We start from the raw sequence: 27,088 nt of genomic DNA, 5'->3' as shown, positions 1-27,088 counted from the left end.
TTTATTCTGCCCCTTTGAACAATTTTAGTTGTGACACATGCACCCCTTTCCCAGATTCTCCTTTATCAATTTGGACCACAGATGGGCTTAGTTGATTAATGAAAGTGAAGGATCCAACCCATTTGGACTCTAGGACATGTGCCTTTGGGGTGACTCTAAGATACATGACCAACTGTCCAATTTCCCATAGCCTGGGAAGCTGTTCCAGCTGCTTATCCATCCACAGCTAAGCTTGCTAAATAGCCTCATTAATCGTCAGCTCCTGCTGCCTCAAATAATATAGGAGCTCTTTTACCCATTCAGTAATTTCTGTGGGCTGTGGATTTGCTTGCCAGATAGTATCTGGTAGGGCTGGAGGCTGTTCCCAAGCAGTTCCCACTCTGGAGAGCAGCTAAGATCAAAGGAGTGTAGGTTGTAGCCGTGTTGGTCTAAGGACATAGGCAGACAAGGTTCCTCGGCTGAATCTGATATCTTTTATTAGACCAACTTAAATAGTTGGAAAACAATTATGATCAAAGGAAGTTTAAGATCCCAATCTGTACCTGTTTGATTTACCATCTTCCTTAATGACTCCTTAATTATCTTATTCATTTGCTCTACCTGCCCAGATGCTTGTGGGTGGTGAGGAATGTGCCAGTTCTGCCTGATGCCTAAGGCTTGCAGCAGCTGTTTGACAACAGCTCCAGTGAAATGGGGACCTAGGTCTGATTCAATAATTTTAGGGGCCACAAACCTGCATATTACTTCTAGCCACAGCTTTTTTGCTGTGGCTTCCGCAGTGTGGGTGCGCATGGGGAATGCCTCAACCCATCCACTGAAGGAATCTATGATCACCAGCAGATAATGGTTTCCCCTGGCTCTGCAGGGAAACTTATCAGTGTAATCCATTTGGATTCATTGCCATGGGCCCTCTATCTTCTGGTGGAGAAGTAGCCCCATATCCTTTGGTTTCAATCCCTCCCCTGCACAGCGTAAGCAGTTCTGCACCCACTCCTTGACATCTTTAGACATCCCTGGCCAGTAAGCAATCTCCTGCACCCTGGCTGTAGTGGCTTCGGGTGCTTCATGTCTGAGACTATGACAGGCACTAACAATTTCCTCTCTGCAATCTGGGGGTGACACCCATCCAACCTCCCCAGTTCCCTGATGACCAGCATACTCCTCCTGAATTTTCCAATTCTGGTGGCTTGAGGACCATGTTTGTATTGCTGAGATATCCTCCCGTGCCCCTTTCTTTGCTGCATCATCTGCTAATTGGTTCATTTTGGCTTCTAAGGTGTCAGCCTTGTGATGACCCTTAACATGTCGGATGCATAGTGAAGATGGATATTTTTGAATCCATTCCCAAACTGCCTGCCAATCAGTCTTCTGAGCAATTTCCTTGCCATCAGTGGTATGCCAATTAGCTTTGTTCCAACTGTATACCCAATGTAGCACAGACGTTTGAATCAGTGTAGATCCATAGTTTCCCTTCAGGTGGGTTATGGTGTTGAAGGAGTTCCCTTATGGCTCTCACTTCAGCAGCTTGTGCTGAATACCCCAGTGGCAAGGGCTCCACTATCTGCCATACAACCCCATTGGCCAGATCCAGGATCCAGCCTTCCCGGTTGAACAAGGGGGCTCCCAGAATCAACTGGTCAGTGGAGCCCTTTTGTTGAACTCCATCTATATTGCTCTCTTGGGGTCTCTCTGGCAACTGGATACATGCAGTTACCCCCTTATGCACAACCTCAGCTGTTTCTTGCCCTGTGAAGGACTGGAGTATGATTCGATTGGTTTCAAACTGCTTCAGGTCCCATTTTCTTCCAAATACATTTAGGGCAGCTCCGGTATCCAGGAGTGCACTGGTATGCCCTTGGGTTCCCACCATAACAGGTATTCTGGGTCTCCCTCCTGAGTCCCATTTGAGGGTCCCCAACTTTTCCCATGAGCCTGGGCTTTGTTCATGGGTCCCGCCATGGGGGCCCCATCACTGCTCTTCAGGGACCGATGCTGAGACTGGGAAGGTGTTGCTCCTGCTGCACTCAGCTCTGCCATCCTGATAAGCAGCTCAGACAGAGGCTTCCCATTCCACTTTTCTTTGGGTTCCCCAGGGTGCATTAAAAATTTCCACACTGCTGCCCGAATCCCATTGTCCCCCTCTCTTTCTCTTGTTACTCTTGAGTTAACCCAGAGTGAGCTGAGGTGTTGATTTGGACCCCAACTCCTGTCAGATTTGGGGTATGCACTCTCATTGGAGTAAGTAACCACATAACTCGGTGTGTCATTGGGCTTTTCTTTGAACTGGGTGGCTGCAATTGCACCCCCACCCTCCCTCCGTCATCCAACTAATCATTCTGCATCCTGAGCCCAAGCTACGACTTCCCCCAGAGCATAATTCCGGGCTTCTTGGCATGGCCCCATTAGCCTAATTACAGACTGGTGCGTGCCCTCCTGTACCTCCTTCCAAAACCCCAGGGGGTAATCTATATCTCTTATATCACGTGTCTGGTTGCCTGCCCTGTTGAGGGGTGGCACTGACCCTGATAGCAGCCCCAACATAACACACCAGATTACATAGTCCCTCACAGGCTCCCCAGGGGTCTGGTGACTTGCCCCAAATTATCCCTTCAATGTTTTCCTCCCTAGTTTAATTCCCAAACCCATTACACTCCAGGGAATAGTGTCTGCTCCAAAGCCTCTCTCAGGGCTCATTGCTAGGCACTGTGTTGCCTTTGAGCCGAGGCTTTCTCACAAAGGCAGAATTTTTCAAATTGGTCTTCCACATCCCCTGTGGAAAAGCCTGGGGTGCACATATCCTCCTCCAGGGGCTGGCTCCACCCTACAGAATATCCCTATGCAGGGGGGAAATTTCCTCCCTTCATACCCACCTAGCCTCTTGGTCTCCCACTTTAGGGGCCCTTTTCCTAAACAGGGACATTTTCCTCAACATACTTGAAGCCTTACCCCCAAACAACAAAACAAACTAACAACCAATCCCAAGCCCTCTCACTCCCCACCGACTATTTCCAAGCAATGAAAACAAAATGAAACAAAACAAACAATTCCCGAGAGTCAGTTTCCTTGATCCCTCCCGCTCCCAGCTCTTCACAGGAATTCCCTCACAGACATGGCCCTCCCCTGTCCTGCAGATCAGGCGTATAACCAAAGCCCACTCCCTTGGGTGACTATAAGCAAATGCCCACTCCTCTGCAGACATGGGTTCTTTCAAAAGACACTGTCTCCACAATAACCAATCACCAACCACCACAATCCATCAATAATCTCAGCATTTTGCACCCATTCTCCACCAGATAACGTTGGCTACAAAGCACCAACTCACAGGCTTGTCATAAAATTCTAGTTTATTGGATGGATGCAAAAGTCAGACAATAAACCTTGGTGCTGATCCCTTCAAACACACAAACATTCATGCACACACACACGCTCCCAGTAGGTAGCTATGAACACTAAGCACTGATGTCGAGATATACCTATCCCCAAGCACTCGACTCCACCATTGATGGCCAGTTGAGGGGTCTTTCAGTGTGATGTTGCTTCAGAAGGGGGTCTCCGGCTGGTCCTTCTGGTTGGACAGGCAGGGTGTTCATCAGGACAAAGAGGGCACCATTGGGGGTCATTCTTCACTGCCTTTTATCCCTCTCTGGCAAACCTTGGTGACTCCCCAGTTCTCGGGCTTACCCAATCCAGGGGTCATTGATACTCCAGCCACACTTTCACCATCAGTGTCTGACTCAGGCCGTCTCTCACAGACTGAGCATAGAGCTGTGTCTGAGAGAGCACGGAAGTTGGGATGTCACTCCTACCATGTGTTACAGAGCCACTTAGGGCTGAGAGCATCACAAACCAGCAGTGATTCATGCTTAAACCTTATGCTGCTTCACAATTTTGCCATGCAGCAGCAGCCTGTGTAATTCTCTGTTTATGCACGTATGTACAGGCTGGGGGCTGACTGGCTGGGCAGCAGCTCTGCAGAAGAGGACCTGGGGGTTATAGTGGACAATAAGCTGTTTATTATTCCTCTCTATTCAACACTGGTCTGGAAGGGTGTGGACAAATTGGAGAGGGTCCAGCAGAGCGCAACAAAGGGGTCTCAGGATACGGTCTCCCACAACATTCTCACAGGCAAGCTAAGGAAGCACAGGTTGGATGAATGGACTGTAAGGAGGACAGAAAACTGGCTGGAGCCTCAGGCTCAGAAAGTAGTAATCAATGGCTTAATGTCCAGATGGCAGCTGGCATCAAGTGGAGTGACACAGAGGTTGGTCCTAGGGCCAGTTTTGTTCAATGTCTTCATCAGTGACCTGGAAGATGGCATAGAGTACACCCTCATCAAGTTTGCAGATGACACCAAGCTGGGGGGAGTAGTAGACACGCTGGAGGGTAGGGCTACAATTCAGAGTGACATAGACAAATTGGAGGATTGGGCCAAAAGGAATCTCATGAGGCCCAACAAGGACAAGTGCAAAGTCCTGCACTGAGGAAAAACAATCCCATGCAGCAGCACAGCCAGGGGCTGACTGGCTGGGCAGCAGCTCTGCAGAAAAGGACCTCAGGGTTACAGTGGACAATAAGGTGAATATGAGCCAGCAGTGTGCCCTTGTTACTAAGAAGGCTAACAGCATACTGGGCTGCATCGGTAGGTGTGTTGCCAGTAGGTCATTGCAGAGGCAGAGAGAGAAAATGTTATTTGGGGGGCGGGGGCACTGAGTAAAGCTAATACTTAAAATATACTTCTAAACACACACACACACATGCACGCATGCACACACACACACGCACACACACACACACACACGCACACAATCCAGCAGGTAAGTCTGTGAAGTGGAAGGGGTGTGTGCAGGGTAGATTGAGGCCCCCACAGTGAGGGAGGGAATTAGCAAGAGGCAAGGGCAGAGGCTGGGGTGAATGGGGCCCTAAAACCAGGACAGGTCGTTGGAAGGTCAGAGCCTCAGCGGCTCATCCCGAGGGTCTGGGGGGTTTCTGCTGCTGCGTGCACCCCAGGGGCATTGCAGAGGTAGGCTGCCACTGAGGGCTTGAGCCTCTGCACCCTGCAGCTACTGCCTTGGAGCCACGCACCATGTTATATGTCTCCCACTGCTGGGCAGACAAGGGATGCAGCACTGGTGCAGCCAGCGTGTGGAAGGCACGTGGCATTGTGCTTGACTCCAGGGTGCAGAGTCCAGCCCACAGCAGCAGCCCACCTCTGCCCCTAGCAAAAATCCCAGGGGGCACATGTAGTCTTCTGTGCTGCCACCGCTGCCCCGTTAGCCCTGGCCTCTGCTGCCTAAGGTCAAGGGAAGTGATTATTCTCCTCTATTTGGCACTGGTGACTTGACATCTGGAGTACTGTGTTCAGTTTTTGGGCCCCCTGACTACAGAAAGGATGTGGACAAATTAGACTGCTCAATGGAGGGCAACGAAAATGGTGTGGGGGCTGGGGGACATGACTGATGAGGAAAGACTGAGGGAACTGGGCTTATTTAGTCGAGAGAAGTGGAGACTGACAGGATTTAATAGCAGCCTCCAAATATCTGAAGGGTGGCTCCAAAGAGGAGGGAGATGGAATGTTCTCAGTGGTGGCAGATGACAGGAAAGGAGCAATGGTCTCAAATTGCAGCAAGGGAAGTTGAGGTTGGATATTAGAAAAAAAATTCTCACTAGGGGGGTAGTAAAACCATGGACCAGGTTACCCAGAGATCGGTGGAAGCTCCATCTTTGGAGGTTTTCAAACCCCAGCTAGACAAAGCCTTGACTGGGGATCGATTTTGCCTCATGGTTATGTAGACTTGTCTTACACATGGACCTGATGAAAGTAAAATGGAGGAAGGCCTTTCCAGGCAGCAGTTTCAACACTTAGAAAGTAGGGCACTTGCTCAGGGAACTGAAGACCCATGTCTGCAGAAACTATTCCGTCAAAGGGCATTGAATCTACATTTCTACATTTTTTGCTTTCTGCCAAAGTGTTTTAACCAATAGTCCACAGGCTAGAGATCAGGCCAAGTCCTGTGCAGTCCTACTCTTAAAATGGAGCTGCTGCACCTTGCATTTAGTGGTCCTTTGCTGAATGGATTGAGAGCAGTGAGTAGGATACTGCCCTCTTGGGACCCTGACTAGAACCCAAAACTCTCGCTGTGGGCAGCACCTCTCTCACTGAGCCATGCACCTCTGCCTTGGCTGGAGCCTCCTGGCCCACATATCTCAGTCTGCCTAACCAGTGGGCTGGTAGTTAGAGCCCTTTTCTGAGATGCCAGTTCCAAATGTTTCTGTGTGTGGGGCTCCTTGAGCTCAGATACTTTGCTTCTGGCCAAGTGCCCAACCACCAGAGCAATGACTCTGGGTTTAGAAGGACTGGCTGCACCCTCAGCTGTGTAGAAACCTTCCCTCGCTCTCTGGGGTGAATAACCATGGTCAGCAGTGCTCAGGGAAGCGCTGTGCTCAGGGCAGCTGTGATGCACGGGGCAGCGCAGGGTGCTGTTGTGCCAAGTGTGGCAGCATCTTACTTACATCTCCAAAGCTGTAGCAGGTTGCTTTAACCACTGTCACCACTCTCCACACAATGCAGAAAGAGCTTCCAAGCTCTTCCATCTATTATTTAGAGTGGGACAAAACTGGAGCTATCTTGAACATTGACCCCCAAGCCCCATTTTAGAGAGCCAATGTCAGGGTATCTTTAGTGTAAATTACTGGTATTCTTTACAGAATGTGTCTCAGCCCTTTCTCTGGACGAGGGGTGAGATCGCAGGCTGCCCATTTCTTACTGCAGAACCCCGAGTCAAGCACCACTGCTTGTCATCAAGACATCTTGCTCTGTCTCTGTCTTGGACTGTATACTTGAAATGTTTTTGTGCCCTCCTCGCCAGGTCAGGGATGCAGTGTGAGCCGAAGTCCTGCACCCATCCCAAGCCATGGACAGATTCTCTCCCCGGAGAATGAGGTTTGTGGAAAAGTGAAGATTTTTTTGGTCCCCTTATCAGCATCAAAAAATGTCACCTCCTCCCCTTCGTAGTCCAGATATACCCTGATTTTCCTGGGGACTTCTCTCAGAGTCAGGGGGCTCAGCGGGGAGGTGCAAGCCCTATACTGACCTCCCCACATCTGCACTGCCCAGATCCCCTCCTCAGGGTTAAAAATGATCTCTCCTTTCCTCTTCATAGACCTTCTGGCAACCTCCACAACCCAATCTCCCTTACCCTCTACCTCCACCTCCCAGTAATGTCTCCCTGAGGTGAACTCCTCACAGCCCAGCACGCAGCGCCACGTGTCAAATCTTTCTGGATTGTCAGGCAGATCCTGCTGTTTGTCTGCCCATCTCACACTTTTCTGATCCTTGGACAGAGTGAGGATGGGATGAGCTGTGTCTGGATCCAAAGTCACATTTTCTGTAGGGAGGGAGAGAGAACAAGAGTATTAAGTACAATGCTGTGGGAGGGCTTGCTTTTCTCAGTGATCCAGCCTGCTGTAGCTGGAAAGTGAAGTCCCTTCCTCCAGGATTCGTTTGGCTTTGAATGGGGAAGAGCTCTGAGATCTCAGCAAAGTGCATGGGAGATTCACTGCCCTGTCAGAAACAGCGTAAGGATCAGCTGAGCCAGGCCTAGGACCCAGAATCAGTGGTGACATGCAGAGGGTGCACAGGGTGCACATGCACCCCCTGAGAGCACTGGTGCGCCCCGTGACTGGCCGCACTCCCTCCTTAGGGGATGGCAGGTAGGGCAGGTGTGAGCACCAGTGCCTCCCCCCTGCGAGTGCCAGCTGGGGAGTGCAGGCACTAGTCACTCAGTGGTTGGTAAATATTGCCATGGGGTACTCCCTCTGGTTGGTGTGATTGGCCATGGGGGGACCTCCCCCGGTTGCTAACTTGTTGCTGGGGGAGGGGGCACATACCCCCACAACTAAGGTGGCACCAGTTCCCCAAGCTCAGAAACCAGCCCTTCTATGCTTGTTTCTCAGCAAGGAGGGGACTGGAGATCCTTGTAATCCAAAAGGGATCCAATGGGGGCTGTGAAGTGGAGAGTATGGACACAGCTCAGCCCCTGCAGTGCCTCCTGCCAGTGATCTTTATTTTTGTTCCAGCTGCCCCCTTGCTAGAATTTGATATGACATCTCCTTGCTGTGCTATGATTTCCCTAGGGTGACATGAGGATGAAGTATTCCTCTTTTAAAGAGCTACACACGTTTCTACTGGTCCTAGGTATTTTTTATGCATACGCCATAAGACAGTCTTTGGAGAAAATGTAATAATTTTTTTTCCCACACCACAGCCAGAAACTTCTGTGCTCTGCACTATATGAATTACAGAGGGACATACCCTTTCTAGTGAATTGTGCACTAAGCTTAGACTTGTTGGCCTTTTTATTTATTTTCTAATAAACCCTTTATGGTAAGTGCCTCTGCTTTAGGCAGCCTCTCCCAGCAGTGCCAGCCTCTTCCTGGTGGTGGGAGGGGTGAAGCGGGACTGCGGGGGTGGGCTGTGCTGCAGGTGGGAGTGGGGTGGACTCAGCTGCTGTCCCCGGTGCGAGGTGGGCAGCAGTGGTGGTTGGACTGGGAGGGGTGGCTCTGGGAACTCTGGGGTGGCGATAGGCCCCCCAAAGACCCTCTCTAATGCCACCTCAGCTTGCAGGGTGTGTGGCAGGACACAGAGCTGCTCCGGAGCCCGGCTGAGATCTTGTGGAGGTCATGTTATCACAGCACAGCTACTGCTGGCGTCTCTGTGTAAACTGAGTTTTAGTTTCTTACCCCTGCACCCACAGAGCAAAGCATCCACCACTTCAATTTAGGGAGCCTGTTCCATGTACACCCGCTAAACACCAGTGGGAAAGGGATGGACTGTGGGCAGAGAGAGAGCAGGCCTTAGCCCAGGTAGATGGGTGTGCAATCAGCTGCATCTTATGGAGGGAAGAGCTCGGAGGAATCCCCTCAGGCGCATACACCAGCGGAGGAAGAGGAGGAGGAGATGTGGTACTGTCTGGACATACAGTGGCGTGGCTCTACTTTGGACCCTGCAGCAAACTTCATTCCTTTAATGTGCAGCAATATGCAGGTGCTTGTGAAGGTTTCCATGTGCTATCCACTTCCACATGCGGGGAGAAGGGACAACATTTTCTTAAGGGAGAAGGGGATCTGGACAATAAAATATCATCTTTATTACCTTGTGTTATAGGTAGAGTACATTGTCTCCAGCCTGAAATCAACAACATAATCAAAGATGAGAAAAATACTGTAGGGTTCAGGAGTATACAGCGTGATACACTGAAGGAAAAAAAAAATGTTTCTAGAATGTCTACCCAAAGTTATGGTGGAAGAAAGAATCAAACATACCTAGATCATACCTAGATCATGTGTTTCTCTCTGTTGTTACACATGTAACAAATTCTTTTCCATTATATAATCCCATAATTTAAGTAACCATTAATTTAAAAACACATTTTACCGACAAAAAACACAAGATTTATGTTACAAATAAAAGCTTAAAAAGGTTTAAACCTGTTACCACCGAAATTGGTGAAAAATCTTCCAATAAATCTCTGGCGTGTTAGAACATGGTACAGGCACCATGGTCTTGGGGAAACTGATGCATATCTTTACCTTTACATCTGTGAAGGCTCTACTTAATAGATTCTACTTCGAGAGTAAACTTTAATGGCAATTAAAAACATATATGTTTTACTCAAGAAATGGCCTTTTCAGGAAAAAAAAAACAAACAAACAATTCTTGTTTTAGATAAAGGTCGCTGTAAATTTTGAAATTAAATAATTAATTAAAACATTGTTTTTTAGTTCATGAAATACTGTGTTCCCAATAAATTAATACAGTCAATAATTATTCTATTTTTTCTCTATATCTCAATTAAAGTGTTTTCGCAAATAATAAAAGCAAAAAAGGGGAAATGAGACTTACCGATTTCTGCAGTAAGCTTCCCTGAAAAAACAAAACCCAACAAGTAAATAGTCACCGTGTTCCAGAGGTTCTTCCTCATGGTTACCTGATCAAAGGCCTAAATTTGTTACATATATAATTCATAAATGGTGCAGAGGGATGTATCTGATTTATAGAAAAGCTCAGCAGATACATGTAGTGGGTTTTTGTTTTAGATAAAGGTCATTGTAAATTTTGAAATTAAATAATTAATTAAAACATTGTTTTTTTAGTTCACGAACTGTGTTCCCAATAAATTAATAGAGTCAATAATTATTCTATTTTTTCTCTATATCTCAATTAAAGTGTTTTGGCAAATAATTAAGGAGAACCATAGCATCCTAACATTAGAAAAGACCTCAAGGGTCATCTAACTCTCTAACCCTACATCTCCACAACTACATGTTTATCAAGGCTTTGAAAATTTGATTTTTTTTTACAATTAGCTTCTCATACCTCTACAGGAATGGATGTGTAATGATTATCTGTACAGATTTATAATTTTGGAAGAAAATTTGGTCACAAACATTCATTCTGAGTTAAACTGGCAACTAAAGAGATTGCAGTTATACAGAATAATAGATAATAGAAGTAAAAGTGCATCTCTTGGCAGAGATTAAATTCTTAATTCAAAGGTAAAGAGCTCTGTGTGTGTGCGTGTGTGCACACAAGCATGTGTGTGTTGGGGGGGTGGTCCTTTCCCTTTCTTTTTTCTATTATCTCCTTCTATTTTACAAGATTGTCAACATTATAGTTAGTTTTGTTTCATGAGATCCCTTTTCTTTGTTCTATTTTTTCAACAGAATAGTAACCAGGATACAATCCTATTCAAAAGCAAAAAAGGGAAATGAGACTTACCAATTTCTGCAGTAAGTTTCCCTAAAAACACAAAACCAAACAAGTAAATATTCACCGTGTTTCAGAGAGTCTTCCTCATGGTTGCTTGATCAAAGGCTAAATTTGTTATCTATGTAATTCATAAATGGTGCAGAGGGATGTATCTGATTTATAGGAAACCTCAGCAAATAAATGTAGTAGGTTTTTATTTTGGGGGGTTATGACCTTCAGTACTGAAATCATAATAATCAACAAGGTGCAGTTGAATAAGGAGTTACCATATTTACTTGCACACCATATGCATTTCCCCCTCCAATCAGCCTTCCAAAATTGGGGTGCATATTTTAAGCTGACAAGCTGAATTTTCTTCATTGGCCTAGCAGAGAGGAACAGAGCACATAGACACTGACTCCTGGGAGCCAAGATGCCTGTCACTTTTCCCTGGGGCTGCAAACAGCAGGAGCAAAGACTAGAATTAACCCTCTCAAAACTATTGACTGAACATTGTCACTTGTGCCTGGGGGAGCAACTGAGCTGGCTCAAGGCAAGTGAGCTGCTGCATTCAGTCTGTAGTATCTTGATGAGACTTGTGTTGTGGAAACAACACTTTATTATTTACAGGAACTTATATAAGGAACTATTGACAGTCTACCCTTGCAAGGGGCTGGGGCCTAGTCTTGTTGATGTCCTGCCACACCAGAAAGTCCCTGCTTCCTTGAGCAGACTTTCTCCTGGCTTGCCACATTTTCAGGGCACTCCATATTTCTAGGAGGACTTGTTCTACCTCACAGAGTTGGCCATGACTCTGGAAAAAAATCATTTTTTTATAGATTCTGCCTTCCAAAAGCAAGATGTCTGTTCATGGGGGGCTGTAACAACGACACAAATGTGAAGATATTGGTGAGAGAGTCCTGCCCTAGGTGGATTTTTCACGCTACACAGGTTGGGGCAAATTGTCATCAGATGATTACAAAACCATTAAGAAAAGATCCAGAGGGGATGAAGAGGAATCGGTAAAACCATGATTAAACTACCATACTGACATAGAAGTGGCAGTTTGGGATACATAAAGAGATTGCTTCAGTTGAGCAAAGGAAGAGAATTGTGGGGATTTTCCTGAACAATGGTTGCCTGACTTAACTAGGCTCTCTATACAGGCTGTTTCTCACAGTTTATATTAGACAAGTTGGAAATAATGTTAGAAGGAAGGACAATAGATGAGAGAGAACAGTGCTGGAAGTATCAGGAAACAGAAGTCTAAATTTAATTTCTCTTTACGCACCTAAAAACTATGACACAGTCATGCAACTACAGTTTGGGCACATATACACTGGTCCAGATTCTAGTTCACCCCATAGTGATATTATATCACTTGGTGCCTTCAACTGTTGGGAGCAAAATGGAGTGGGGGGAGGCACAGCCACCGGGGTTATAGCCTAATAGCACGCTGGTAAGGACATTTGCCCCTCGCTTCAAGGTGAATGTCCTACTTCACAGAAAGGTGTTCAAATCACCCACTCACAGGCTGGGTATTATCTGAAGTCTCTCCAGCCCTTTTCTTGGCTATGCAGAGAAAGAGACAACAGCAGCATAACAGTGAGTGGGCAAGCGGGGCTTGAGCAACAGGCACTGCCTAAGGGGAGGGTCAGGGATGGACGTAGGGGAACACATCCCCCTTCCCCTGCACTGTGCACCTTTCCTGCAGGTCCAGCTCCGGCAGGGGTGGGGAGAATGGCCAAGACTGAGAATCGCAGGGACAGAAGAAGACCCAAGTGGAAGCCTGCTCCTCTAGGGAGATGAACATGGAAGGAGCAGAGGCTGGTGGTTCATTTCTACTGGGGGAGATTTCACTTTGGGTTTTTTTTGCTGAAAACCAATGGGGAATCACCCCAGCAGCAGTGAACCACCAGTTGCTGCTTCTGCACCACGTGCCACTTATGCCCAAGGTGTAGTACTGACCAGTTATGCCTCTGGGTCATAAGTGGAGCCAGGGGGAAGAGAATAACCCAGATGGTGGCAACACAGAGAAATGGCCATGGCTTTGGAAGGGAGGAGGCCTTGGGCTCCAGCTTGGACTCTTGTTCCAGTTGGACTGAAACTTCTCTACTCTCCATCTATTTTATTCAATGAATATTAAATGCAAGGTGCAATGCATTAGCCTGAAGGGACGGAATAAAAAGGCTGCTTAACCCCTGACCTGGTGCTGAGAACACTGTGCTGGGAAATCAGAGGAGTGGAGGTTCAGACCAGCTGAGAAGAACCTGAAACCTGTTTTTTCCAATTCCTGGGTGGGCACCCTAACCACCAGATGAGAGGTCCCTCTTCCTTCACTGTCTAACTTCTACTAATCATGGATTTTTTCCCAGCTTTAATATCAGGACTTACTGGCCTTCAGTACATACCTGCACAAACATGCACTGCAGAATGCAACACAACGGAGCAGGTCCAGAATGTGTGTTCACACTTGTGTGCACAAAGCTGAATTTCATACTGTGAAAAACTGCTACTCCCCAACTACAGATATGCCATTTAAGCATATAAAGTATGATAGGATTTAGCCTCTGGTTTCTAGGCCTGCCTCATCCTACTGAAGGTGAGCCACTGGGCAACCAAGACCACAAGAATCATTGGGTCAGAAAACAACACAAAAGGGAGCCTGACTCTCAAGGCTGGGGGCTTGGAAACTCTTCTAAGAAAGGAAAATCAGGTTTGGTTTTTGCTACAAGGTCTTTGGAGCAAAGCCTGTCCAATGAAAAGGCTAATGAACAGTGCTGAAAAGAAAGGACAGAACCGAAGAACTGTCTTTGCTAGAATGTAATGATACGTGAGCAAAGGGAAAGGAGGACATCCTCCCATATTTTGGGTAAGTGCCTTGAAAAAACAGTATCAATCAACTGATGCCTAATTCATCGAATGGAAGTGCTGATCACTGACGGGGTGTATAAAGAAGTTTGAGATTGTTATCACTGCAAAGGTACAGACACCATAAGTACAGGCAGCCCTCGACTTACGACTTGTCCAGTTCTGATGAACGGCACTTACAGCCATTATAAACTGGTACCCTGTGTCGAGGTTTCAACTTAACGACACTCGATGCAGCTGCATCCAGCTGATAAGACTTTTGTGGTGGAGGGGGTGGGGGCAGATCAATGGCCTAGCAGGAAAGGAGGGATTGGGGCTGGGGCTGGGGTAGGGGCTGGGGTGAATGCTGCCCAGCTGAGATGGGGGGTGTGGGACAAAGGTGAGGTGGCTCCCACCGCTGTGCGCTGCTGGTCCAGGAGGGCAAGTTGGAGGTGTGTGCCCCCAGATCTGTGTGAGCCACAGCACCGCCTCCAGGCGCGCAGAGTGCAGTGGGGGTGCCACCTCCCACATTCCTGCACCCCCTGGATGAGCCGTGTGTTTGTCCCGCACCCGCCCCCAGCCCTGGCTGGGCAGTGCTTGCTCCAGACCCTGTCCCCTCCCCCTCGCCCACCCCCACCCCAATCTCTGCTTCACTGCTGGGGCATTGGTCTGCCCCCTCCCCTCCACCACAACAGATTTACCAGCTGGACGCAGGTGTATCAAGTGTCGTAAAGGAATCAATACCATATTTGTAACCGTGTTCCTATGGGAAAATTTGTTCCAAGTTACAACATTTTGATTTATGACATGGTTTTTAAGAACCAATTGTGTTTTAAGCCTGAGGACTCCCTGTATTAGCAGAAGAGCTTAACTAAGTTACATCCTCAACTTCAGAAACTTGCTCAAGAAACACTGGAAAAAGTTATCTACGTAGAAGAAGGAAGGCAGGGCTTTGCTTATTAAAAAAATAATCCAGGAAAGGAAACAGTTGATGCTAACAGCTTAAGAAGGGGGTGTCAGACATATGGCCTGTAGGCTAGATGCAGCTCATGGAGCTGCTGTATTCAGCTTGCTGAGGTACCTGTGCCTGGGGGGATGTGGCCTACCAATGAATCTGGGGTCCTTGGGCCCCTGCCACCACCCCGGACACACTGCTGCCTCAGCCACTGGTTCTGGGGATTCAACCTGACAAGAGCCCTGTAGTCTGGATCCAGTTTGGGACGCAGCGTCATTTGACAGCTCTCATAAGACTATTGCTTGACTATGATATGGAAGCTTCTTATCACTGTCATCAAGGAAAAAAGTTGACCGAGCAAGTTGAAATTGATAGTATGTTTCCTTCAGAGCAGAAAGCATGTCCAGCACACATTTTAGGGGAAAAGAAAGCCAAAGACCTTGCTTGTTTGCTGGGTAATTATGTATAAGCATATCACAGCATGTCACACAAACAGATTGTAAAAGTGTTTGCAGTGATGGAAAAAAAAACCAGCCTGAGATACCAGGAGAGGTTCTTTGATGACCGGGGATCCTTGTTTTCCATGATAAAAAAGTCCCAAATTTTCTGTGTTAAAAAAGTAACCCCAAATCCACATTTTTCCATGATTAAAATGAAACACCACATTTTATACATATAGTGGTGTTTCATTTTATTCATGGAAAAATGTGGAATTTGGGTTACTTTTTTAAGTCAGAAAATTTGCGATTTTTTTTTTATCAGAGAAACCCAGGATCCCCGTTGAGGCCTGTATCACCTGTTTTATGTGAAGAGTCTGAAACTATGAGCATGTCTTCACTGTAGCGACAGGAAGCCCAGTCAAGACATTACCAAAACATGCCCTATCCACTACATGGGAAAACTTACCAATATTTCCTTCTTGGGGCTGACTAGGGAACAGAAAGGCTACAGGTTTTCCATTAATACCACCCCACCAGAAAGTCTGCATTTTATTTATGTTAGAGAGCAATCTTGATCTAATTATGATCCATTTCCCTCTCCAATATTTACCTTTTCTCTTAAAGAGATGAACAGTAAGGCCAATGAAAAGAAACAAAAGCCCCAGAATCAAAGAAAGGGCTAGGATCCAGGGATTCATCCTTGGGAAAAATATATCTGAAAAACAGAACCCCAAAAGGACTGACATTACTATGTAAGCAGTGAAAACAAAATCACATTGCTTCCAGTTGATATAAATTTATCTCCAACCAAACTGGGCTACACAGAAAATGAAATATGGTCACGTCTGTACTACAGAAAACACAAGTGTTTAAACAAGACTCCAGCTAGCACAAATGAGTTAGATTTCATTACTCTGCAGTGTATAGAGTACAATGGGATATACCTAATACCCTGTCTATATTAAAACAACAAAACACCACAAAGTAAACTTTCTCTTTTATGGGTGAATTTAAACTAGTTTATAGGTAGGTTTGTAAAAGCCCCAGTGCATCCACATTGGTATTGGTAAAGCTGCACTTATGCAGTTATAGCTTATACCTGGGAAAATAGGTACGACTAGCGCCTTTAACAGTACAGGAATGCATACGTATATTCTGCAATGCCAGCTGGATACAGCTGATATCAGCAGAGATTCACTTGTTTTAGTAGAAAGCCTGTACTAGGTTCTTCTGGTGATTGACTGTGTCAATAGTTAGGGATCTCACCTCTTCACACCCCAATGGACATAGCCAGGCCAAAAGAAGTCATTTCTGTGGCTTAGACTGCTTCAGCTGATGGAGACAGTGAAAGCATCAGAAGCAGAAGCCCAAGACTGCCAGCCTGCCTGCATTCGCTATGGTGGTGCTCTGCTGGGATATCTCCTTACCAGAACTACATAGAGATTTCTTTGTGAATCAAGGTCTGTTCCACAGTAACAGGACAGTTTTTGCATGCTTGTTTTGTTGTAATGCCCACTGGAGTGAGGCTCCATTGTTATTCAGGCACCGGAAGATAGTTAACCCATATCTCTTGCTAGTGTATGGTTTTGATTGTTTGACTTTCCTTTTAAGACAGTGGAAGACTGCTTCAGAGAAGATAGCGGGCTGTAAATGCTGGCAGGAAGGTTATGCAGTGAGAAGGCAGTCTGAGTATGAAGGTTTAGGTGTTACAGGCTCTCCGCACATGGGAGAAACAATGGATAAGAGGGGGAGAAAAATAGTTTTACGGCATACAACTTTCAGCATTTGGTGAAACACTCTCCTTTATCCACAGTGAATTGTGCACACATGTTCACAGGAAGGCGGGACCGTTTAGAAACCACATAGCATCGTATACTGGGGCTCTGTCCCACCTGCAAAACCATGTGATAATTACAACTGCCAAGATAACACCAGCTTCAAAAGAAATCTCTTTTTCAGTTGGAGGAAAAAATCCAGAGTAAATCCACAAAGACCTTCTGTTAATAAAGAGTTAATGTTGCCGGTTGCTATTCTGTGCCTTCCAAAACGCTGCCTTTACCGAAGCCCATCTTTTAAGTGTCCAGTGTTCCCGGTCATTTGGTTTCTTAGTGTAATTTTAGATAATCAGACAAACTAACTTGTTATTGGTGATACATAAGTTCCTAGAGGCTCCTTTGCACTAGACCCAGAACACACATGTTAAGAGATAACTACTTCACCAAGAGCTTACAACCAAATAGACATGACAAAGTGTTGGAAAAAAGTAGGGGCTGTAAATAGCCTTCTTGTCCTTATTGTACAGATGGAGAGGCAGGCACAGGAAAGTTGATTCACTTTCCTAAGTGATGCAAATAGATTTAACAGGACAAAGAAGTGACTCTGTGTCACCTGGTGCTAGGTCACTTTCTCAAATACATGTTTGTCCTTTCACTTTGGGTTACTTTGCACATTGCACAACGATATCAACCATAAATGAGTGGCTTTGCCTTATCTGACCTGATATGTAAACTGTCGACTCTTTCTCGTGATTGGTCTGTCTGTTCTGGATACAAGAGGACAACTTCTGATTGGTATGCTGCGCAATAATGATAGAGGCTTGTATTTCAAACAAGCCGTTCTCCACTTCAGATTTTCTTACAGATAGAGATTGTAAATGCTTCCCAGTAGCATCTCTCCACAGCACCTCTGGTTCAGGGTACCAGCCAGTAGACTGACACACTACTTGAATCCCTCCATCCTGATAATCCTCAATTGAGATGTGTGGATTGGAGCCTAAACCTGGAGGAGAATGGCAGGCATGTGTTAATTCACCAATCAATTTACATAGATATTCTGCAGAAAAGATAACACTCTGAGCAATCAATAGGCAGATTAAATGGATAATCTTTCTGAATTTCTTCTACTTCTAGGCTGAGCAAATTACACAAACTTTAAAAAATTCTTGACCTTTATCTTCATGACAGTACAACTGTTTGCCTTGAGCCCAGAGTTCCTGAGTGAATTTATTCACTACACACAGACGTGCTTTAAGGAGACAAAGTAAATTAACTCACTCCCATTTCTTATGTGGTTGTTGGAGAGACAGAGGTAAGAGGGCTGTTTCCTTTCTACGAACATGCCCAGCTGAGGTTTCTGCAAGAGTGCAAGTTACAATTTACACTATCGTCAGGACCCTTCCTGACTACAGGCTGCCACCAACTCAGCCACATAACAAAGGGCTTGTGCATGTCCCATAATGGGGCAAATAACACTAAGAAAATTCTGGATTTCAGATCACCAATTTCTAATCCATATGCAAAAGAGACCTGTAGGACTCCAAATATTAAATACTGTTTTGCAAAGGGGTAACAAAAGCTTCAACCCAAATATATGTGAAAAATCTAGTGCATGCAAAATAAGCTTCAAGATGTTTTTACTCATAAATGTAGGGAAAACAGATTAAAAAAAAGGGGGCAGGGGAGTGAATTCCATATGCATCTTCCAGTAAAACATCCCTCTTTAGGTCTGCTCTTTAGGTTGACTTAATCCATAGAGCTTGACCTCTGTATAATTTACAGGCCATCTTTTTCCTTGTGTTTTACTACTGAGATTTGTTGAGCTTTCTGTCTGAAATGTGTCTGTCTCTAGGGGCCTAGGAGAAAATTATTAATGTAAAAAAATGCATGTAAACATTGAGAGGATGTTTTAAGGCCTGCTTTGTGCATATATGTATGTGTGTGTGTGTGTCTTGCGAAGTTACTTTACAAAGTGTGTGCACTTGGCGCCATGTGTGTACAAGGTTCAGACGTGCTAGATTTTCACATTACCTCTGGTCAATGTAGTGTATATTGCACATTACGCAAGATGCACAATTCATAAGCTATACAAAGCTGTTACAGCCAAACCTACAGTGTTGCTTTTACTTAGGGTGTAGACACTCTTGCTTTTGACTCTGGAGTTTATTGGTCTAATCCCTGCTGTGAGCTATGATGGGGTTGTCATAGGCATGTGATAATATTGCAGCCACTGCTATGAATTTCTTCAACTGCAGATTTAAATGACTGCAGGATCCAGTCTTTCGACTCATTGTTTACTGCAGGGGTGTCAAAGATTCGGCCCATGGAGCTATATCATCTGGCCCTGGTGCTGTGCATGGGTCTTGAAACGATGCACAGGTGACATGGGAGGCATGCTGGATGGCCCCCATATGCTGCACATGGCACCTGCTCCATCTCACCTCCTGCACAGCCCAGCCACGTGGCAGGTGGAGCAGGACTGAGCCTCACATGGTGCCCACTCCAGATCCAGGATGTGGGGCCGGTCTAGCCCATGGGTGGGCCCCCTGCCACTCACCTGGCCTGCAGAGCCGGATGAGTTTGACACCCCTGTGGTACTGTATATGCAACTGCACTGAATCCAACACAAAGCCATCATGACTCTGTGCCTCCAGCTTGATTTTCACACTCATCTAAATATTTCTGTAATACTGACTGAAGAACTAGAAACAGAGCAGTTTGTCCCCACAATCCTGTATGTGTCACATCCTCCCAATATGACATCTTAGGTTTTTATTTGACTGTTTGGAAGATTATCAGATAGTAATAGTGGTCCATAGCGTTAAGTTTATGTAGACTTGTGATCCATTTTTTTCTGTACTGCAGAAAGACGCAGGCTGCTATTTCTTTACCACATCTCATGCTCGTATCACTGTCATTAGAGAAAATAGGCTAATCTATAGAGCAATTCTAGATACTGACTGAAATTCATTCTCCCCCCCACAACAAATTAAAAAACACAATTTTTGTTACTTTGAGTTTTTGAAAGTTTAGCTGCATTTTTATTTTTATGAGGCTAGCCACTTTGTTTTTAAATTCTTCGAGCAGTATCTACAACAACTAACTGAAAATGGACACTGTCCATAGGAATATCCTTCTTGATGAAATAACCATTTTCCAACTTCAAATGTTTTTTAAGGAAAAATACTGACCAACTCTATGCTTACAAACAAAACAAAGTACCAATTCAAATCTGTCCAGTACAACTCATCTCAGAAAGAAATCTTAACATAAGCTACTTAAAGGTCTGGTAAAACCACCCCCACTCCAGGCTTCTTACCTGCTATCTTCAGCTCCAATGTGGCTCCTGCATAAAAAGTACTTGACTGAAAAAAGCATTCATATTGTCCTTCATCGGAGGGTCTGACATTACGTATTCTCAAAGCAACACTTCCATTGGCAATGTTCTCTTTGAGAAACTCGGTCCTCCCCTGATCTTGTGGCATCTGAAACTCAGTATGATCCTTTCCATCATGGTACAGATGTCCAGCTGATAAGACTTGGGGTCGTGACCACGTCACCTCCATGTTCTCAGCGCTCATCCTAGGGGACAGGTAACAGGGTAACACAATGTCCTCACCCACGATGGCAGTGATAGGGGTGGCAGGTCCAAGCACTGTAAACTGGGCTGTGAAACATGCCAAGGGAAAGCAAAAGTCAATGTAGGTGGTCAGTGATAATCAGAAGAATTAGGAGGGTCAACAATTTCTGTGCTAAATATTGGCTGTATCAAATACACATCCACGTGGCCTGTGCATTGGCCTTTGTATTTGTAAATGAATACTCTGACTCTGCACTGCTAACACTGCTAGGGAAGAAGGCATTTCAATGGCTGTTACCAGGGAGTAGAGCCAGTGTGGGCCAGGTCCAGAGGAGCTGGATCTGGATGGCAATCTTAAGACATTGATAGTACACATGTACTGGCGTAGATTCCCAAAATGCAGTGGAGAACCCACTGTCCTGTCCACCACTGACATCCAATAGACAAGTGGTTACCATATCCCCTGAGGCAGTGGGACATTTTACTTTTTTGTTTCATTTATCTATAAGGATTCAATCCCAACTCTTAGAATAACCACTTCACCACCAGGAAAAAACGCTATTTTGAGATAGGGGGAACTTCCAGTCTCTCTTCTGTATGACCAGGGACTGAGCTTTTCTGAATTCAAGACTAGCATGTTAAACAAAGCTCTCACTTATTTCATGCCTCTAGCACCCTGAACTCTGATTTCTATTTTGCAAAATGGAAGAACTTGCACGGGAAGTCCAAGTGCCTGCTCCACAGCACATATACAGAGAGACCAGAGTGTGGGATTTAGGGCGTTCCAGCGCAAGATTTGTAGTAATGTAGACGTGAGTCTCCTCAGCAGAAGACAGCATTCAAATTGGGTGTCTTGTACCTTGTTGAAGTGCTGTAAGTACTGAACTATTGGAGGGCACGACTGGCATCCCCTTCTCCATCTAAGCTTTCAACGACATGTAGCAGGCTCACCTTTCAGAGCTTGGGTTGAGTCTCAGGCTTGAGATCCTGATGTTTTGATCGGTGGACCCCATCCACCAATCAGGAGGCAGCAGGAGAAATAAAGTCACACCCCTTTCCTGAGAGGACGGGGAGAAGAGCTCCCTGGACCTGATTGAAGACTGTAAACTGTCAGGTTTCATAGATTTCATAGACATCAGGGCTGGAAGGGACCTCGGAAGATCATCGAGTCCAGCCCCCCGCCTGAAGGCAGGAAGTCAGCTGGGGTCACAGGATCCCAGCAAGATAAGCATCCAATTTTTTCTCGAAGGTGGTCATTGTAGGTGCTTGAACCACCTCTGATGGCAGGCTATTCCAGACCTTCAGGTCAGGAAGACTTAAGGGGCGGAGCCCTGGACCGTATAAAGGGGCTGCATGCCCAGCACGAGGGCAGATGCAGCGAGGGACTCAAGAAGAGTGGAGCTGAGAAAAAGGTGGGGAGCTCTCCCCCAGGGGGCAATAGGCCCAAGCCTCCTGAAGTTGCCACTGGAGGAGCAGCCTTGGGAGCGGTGTGAGACCGCTTGGGCTGTTGACAGCGCGGAGGGACAGTGCACGGAGACCTGGCTCTGGGAGCAGTGTGAGACTGCTCGGGCCCATCACGGAGCATGGTTCGGTGCACAGAGCCCAAGCTTTGGGAGCTGCAAGTGGTGGCTCAGGCATGCAGCCCTGTGTCACAACCCAAAGTTGTGATTTTTTGTTTGTGTGTGCTCTTCGGCACCGCTAAATTATTTCCTGCCATTTTTGTCACTTTCTTTGCACGGTAGAGCTCTCTGCTGCTAGAGAGAACTCTGGTGCAACGGGGGATTTCCCGCCAAATTACAGCTTCTTTGCAGTGTGCATCTCTTTTGCATCATAGTGATGCTCGCCTCAAAGAAGTTCCCGCCATTTGTATTAGAGTCTACGCCATGTTATTGGCCAACTCTTAATTTAGGCACACGTGGCGGCTAGCGATTGGCTTGCTAGCCGTACATAAGGCTTGGGTAGTTTCCGCCCAAGCTGGAGGAGGGAGGAGAGAGAGATATTCTGTGTGAAGATCTCCAAGCGCTGTGCACCCTTGCGGACCCGGCGCGCCTCCCCTAAGCAGGCAAGAGAGGCAATAGAGCTGAGCCTATGAAGCTTTCACTTCTCGCCTCTCCCCGTCGCTGAGCGCAATCCTAGACGTATCCCTTTCCTGTAATTTCGGACCCCACGGAGCCTAGCAAACTCCCGGGGGGAAAACTTATCGGACCCGCGGAGCCTAGCAAACTCCGGGGAAGCTTTTTGAACCCAACTTAACCGGACCTGCGGAGCCTAGCAAACCCCGTGGGAGCAATCGTTTTGTCAGAGTCCTCCAACGAGGGTTCAAGCGGGAGCTGTGCCTGGAAACTTGTCCAGCCTACACCAATACCATCTGTGGGCGTAAGTAAACAATCTTTTCAATCAACCGTTACGCCTCCGTGACTAATTCTAACTTGCGTGCACAAAACCATCCTGCGGTTTCTCCCGCCCTGCGTGTCCGGACTGACGGCCATGGCCCGCGTGCACCAGAGACGGGTCTGGTACGACCCCGGTTCACCCCCGGCTTGCCCATGGCGGCCAGAATGGGATTGGAATCACTGCCGCGCATGGCAATGAGGGCGGGCTCGGGGCCCGGCCCGCACACCCCGGAGGGCCTGCAGGACACATGGTGCGCAGGGTAGCGCACTGGCTCGAGCCTTGGGAGCCAGGGAGCAGAGGAAGCTGTTTGGGTTAGCCACCCAAACAGGATGGACGGCCGGACAGTATAAGGATGGATGGCTGGAGCCTGAAGGGCCCTGCCTGGGCTAAAAGAGCCCTTAGTGCTGAAGCCAGGGAACGGAGAAATAGTAGTGCTGCAGCGTGAGGCCCAGTACCCAGAAGCCAGCAGCAGTGGTGCAGTAGCTGAGAGGAGCTGAGCCCTTGATGCCATGGGTCAGGGACTATATTAAGGAATAGATGTTATTAAGATTGTTTATGTTTGCGCCTTATAGTTTGTAACTGAAGTGTTGTGTTGTGATGTTGTCAATAATGTTATTTTGGGTTTGACCTTGGTTATTGGTTAATGCTCACTGTGTAAATATATGTATATGATATTGATTTTTCTGTTTATGTATATTATAACTCAATAAATTGTATATAGTTGAGAACTTTGGGCTTGGGCTAACTCTGCAGAGGGAAGAGGGATCTTCTCGAAATTCTGGCATCCCTCTCACAGCACCCCCTCCTGCCTACCCATCCCATCCAATTGAGAATAGGGCACACCCTTGGGTGTAGCCAGGTTACAGACATATTCAGATTTTGAAAGAAAAGGTATAGGCACCTTATATCAGGGGATGGTTAAGGACTTTCTCCTGGTGAGGGGTGGATGCCTCCTTGCAGCCCTGAGTAAAGCACCTAAATCTGGGAGAGGAGTTTGGTTTAACACACACCTGTCCCCTCTGAATTTCTTTATCACCTCACTATTCTGGCTTCTTTGGATCCTGTTATGACATGACTCGGGGTAAGTTAGTACCTTTTGGGGGAGGTGGGCCTCAATTACTTCAAGCCATAAAATCTATACTCCTGCTTACATTATTTGCAGCTCTGTCCCCATGAAGCCCAGAAGAAGAGACAAGCAGTAGATGAACTGATTCCTAGAAGGGCTCTGTCAGGGGTATGACTAGGATATAGGCAGTAAGGTCTAGGTTCCAGAGTCACAATCCAGGAGACCAGGACCACACAAGGTCAGGAAGGAAGGGCCCCAACTAGAGTCAAAGGATCAGCAATAGGCAGGTCAGGAAGCTGAGGTCTGTAACAGACTGGGACATAGGTGGTCACCCTGGCTGGAACTACATGCTGGGGGTGGGGAGAAAATCAAGATCAAGAAACAGGGAGCCAAACCAATACCACTAGCCAGGGGGTATGGAGCAGGAAACTATAGCTGTATGGGACTGGGGTGTGGAGAGCCATCAAGCTAAGTCATGAGCTGGTTATCAGGGAACAAAAGTTTATTACCGTCTGGAGCACAGGGGATCAAGGAGCCAGCAAGGCAGTCTGGAGTCTGGAACAAGGAGTCAGTGGAGAGGAACCAACAGTTAGGAATCAGGAACAGTGATCAAACCTGACCTAGGACACTAGGAACCAACAGCCAGGATCTAGGGACTGGGAAACCAGAGAATTCAAGGTAGCCACTAAGGATAAGAAGTGAGCAACCCAAGGATGGTTAAGGCATCAATTCTACTGTGCAGGTTGCTGGATGCTGAAAGGGCTCCTGCTTATAAGCAAGAAGCCATGCCCATGCAAGCAGCTGGGGCCAGCTGGACTACTATCAGCTAAGCCCACTGGGTAACAAGGGCCAGGGAGATGCAATTCAGTAACCTCCTTGTGCTCTGACTGCTGACAAGCTCTTCTTGATAGAAACAGGAAGCTTAAGCTGAGCCTTTTAGGAGTTAAAGCCACAGCTTGTCTCTTCCTCTGTGCTTTATCCTAATTGTGAGTAGTGGAGATGGGCTGCAGAGGTGCACTGGGGGACTGCCTCTGCTTCCATCCTGCCTCACTTGGGTGAATACTGAACAAACTGCAGGAGAGGTGGGGGGTGGAAAGCTCAGCTTTTCAGGTTGGGGGTGTTGACAATATTCAACAAGGTAGAGCTAGAGAAAATGCCTAGAGGGAGACCCAGTAGCAATATAGACTTACTTTTACTCTCTCTATCTCTCTCTGCCTCTACACTTTATCAGGGAACCCAGCAGACAGCCTTCCTTTTCCACTCAGCACTTGGTACTAAGATCCTTCTTCAGAGCTGAGGGGGAGCTGAGCACAGGAGTAACTCATCCATAGGAACCACAGTCCTGATATGGCATCTGTGTCTGTCTAGGTCTCCCAGAAATCTTAGTTGCTTAGCACTTCTCTTTTCTGCCTTATCCTCTGAACACTGTTTGGGGAATCTGTCTTGGGGTAAATAGACCTCCCTTGGCACAATACGGTTCTGAATTTGAGCCCAGGGCTCTGATGCTTCTCAGCAAAAAGGAAACTTCATATTATTTTGATTTTAACAATACTACTACTTATAAAGCACCCCTCACATATACTCTCAACTGAACATCAGTCCTACAAACAATTTCTTATTAATTAAAAACAAAACAAAACATGCCAACAGCAACGACATTGCAAGCAGGTGGGTAACAATGAAGCAACAAAAGTGGCTGTAGTCATTATTGAAAACAAGCAAACTATAGGAAAAAGAGATTTTTCTCTTGAAGTGGGGAGAATAAAATGAACCAAATAACCTGCTTCTGCTTCTACAGCACTGGGGCTCTCATGGCAAATCCTTGTAAACCTGACAGCAAGGCCAGAAGATCTGAGCTTTCACAAACGGAGTTACAGCTCATAAGTAAAAGGAAAGAGGATATAATGCATATTGAAAGAAAGAGGATTCTTACCTGAGTCCAGCTTATGAAGAGGGAGAGAAATGAGGAAAATGATGAAGCTGGGAAGAGAATCCCAATGGAGGAAGGGAATTTTACGTTTCATTCTAGTTTTCTCAAGTGAACAGATGAGGTAGTGGTGTTTGTGGTAGTGGAGCTGTGTCTCTGAAGAATCAGATACCAGACTTTCCTCTTACATAGGGTTTGTGAGTCCCCTTCTATAACTCCCTTCAGCAACTTTGAAAGGTAATGAAGAAAATCAGCAGCTGAGTCCCAATAGATTCCTGCTCAGGGTGCAGAGATATGTAATCTTCTTAAAGAAATACCTATGATCCCAATGAGATTGACATTTTTATTTCCACAAAAGATGAGTCTTTCTCTCTGTGTTCATGTTGACTTTTCTAGTAGATAGTAAACCTTTTCTTTTTCATTATGAGTATTTTACTTGTCAAAGGAATCCATGTTTTCATGGCAGCTCCTGCATTGTTTTTCGACTAGAAGCCTGAATCATTTTAACCTTTAGACTCTATAGCAATAAAACATGGTAAATTCCTCAATTTAAATGTTTTTAAAGAGCCAAAGGTTGTCTTGTTTGCATTATTTCAGTTCTTGCAATAGAAAGATAAGAATAACACAAACAAATGATGTGATAAAGTGCAAAGTGTATAATAAGTAACTGAAACCACCTTGTAAGAGGGATGTCTTTACTTTTAACTAAAAGTCAATCACAACTGTGCCAACTGGCAACAGCATAAAATCTTTCTTGATATTGAACCACATAGCTATGTATCCTTTGTATGTTTTGGTATTTATCCTAATTAATAGTATAGTTTAAAGTTCATATTTTAACCTGTGAATAAGATTCTTCAAAGCAATTAGTCAGAGTTTTAAAACAACTTGGTTTACCTCTAGGCTTGCAAAATATCTAAGCATGTGATCAGTAGGATCCAGGTAGAAATCACAGATAATAAGGCTGTGCAAAGCTTGGGAACACAATTCGGATTTGGAGATGATTTGGAAAATTTGGAGGCTGAATCTACGAATCTGAATCAAATTGCTAGAAGCTTAAACTTTCTAAATAGATTTGGAGCTTCTGAATTGATTTGGAAAACACTCGGCAATTTGAAGGGCTGTCTGTATTTGGAAACAAAAACTTAGAAGAGGGAGGGGGAGTAGGGTGAGGAGGGGGATCAAGGTGGGGAGGACTGACATCTCTAGCTGGCCAGCGAGCATGATTTCTCTCTGACTGCTCTTCCAATTACAGTGTCTGGGGGAGGGGCATAGAAACTGCATAAAAGCCTCCGTCTGTAGGATTGCTGCACCTTTTCTGAGCTGGTTCTGAGTGAGCAAGAGTGTCAGAAAG

General features: G+C 46.1%; 1 protein-coding gene across 3 annotated transcripts; it reads right to left on the bottom strand.

The window, feature by feature from the left end:
* Positions 1-3,326: 3,326 nt before the first annotated feature.
* On the bottom strand, positions 3,327-26,323 carry LOC109283434 (butyrophilin subfamily 1 member A1). 3 transcript variants are annotated; one of them, XM_059715021.1, is made up of 9 exons: positions 25,741-26,319; positions 20,087-20,434; positions 17,489-17,770; positions 15,603-15,707; positions 10,778-10,798; positions 9,902-9,922; positions 9,152-9,184; positions 7,197-7,385; positions 3,327-4,304 (listed from the first exon to the last, which is right to left on the bottom strand). In XM_059715021.1, exons 1-9 carry the CDS (start codon positions 25,829-25,831, stop codon positions 4,297-4,299), a joined length of 1,098 nt encoding a protein of 365 aa, XP_059571004.1. In that variant the 5' UTR covers positions 25,832-26,319; the 3' UTR covers positions 3,327-4,296. The 3 variants fall into 3 exon arrangements, with proteins under 3 accessions (XP_059571004.1, XP_059571005.1, XP_059571003.1); XM_059715022.1 differs by having other exon boundaries at positions 7,245-7,385; XM_059715020.1 differs by having other exon boundaries at positions 3,327-7,385; positions 25,741-26,323.
* Between the last annotated feature and the right edge of the window lie 765 nt (positions 26,324-27,088).

Source organism: Alligator mississippiensis, chromosome 11, assembly GCF_030867095.1.
Source record: "Alligator mississippiensis isolate rAllMis1 chromosome 11, rAllMis1, whole genome shotgun sequence".
Lineage (NCBI taxonomy): Eukaryota > Metazoa > Chordata > Crocodylia > Alligatoridae > Alligator > Alligator mississippiensis.
Note: the sequence above shows the minus strand (reverse complement) of the source record. Positions and strands in the feature narration are given on the sequence as shown.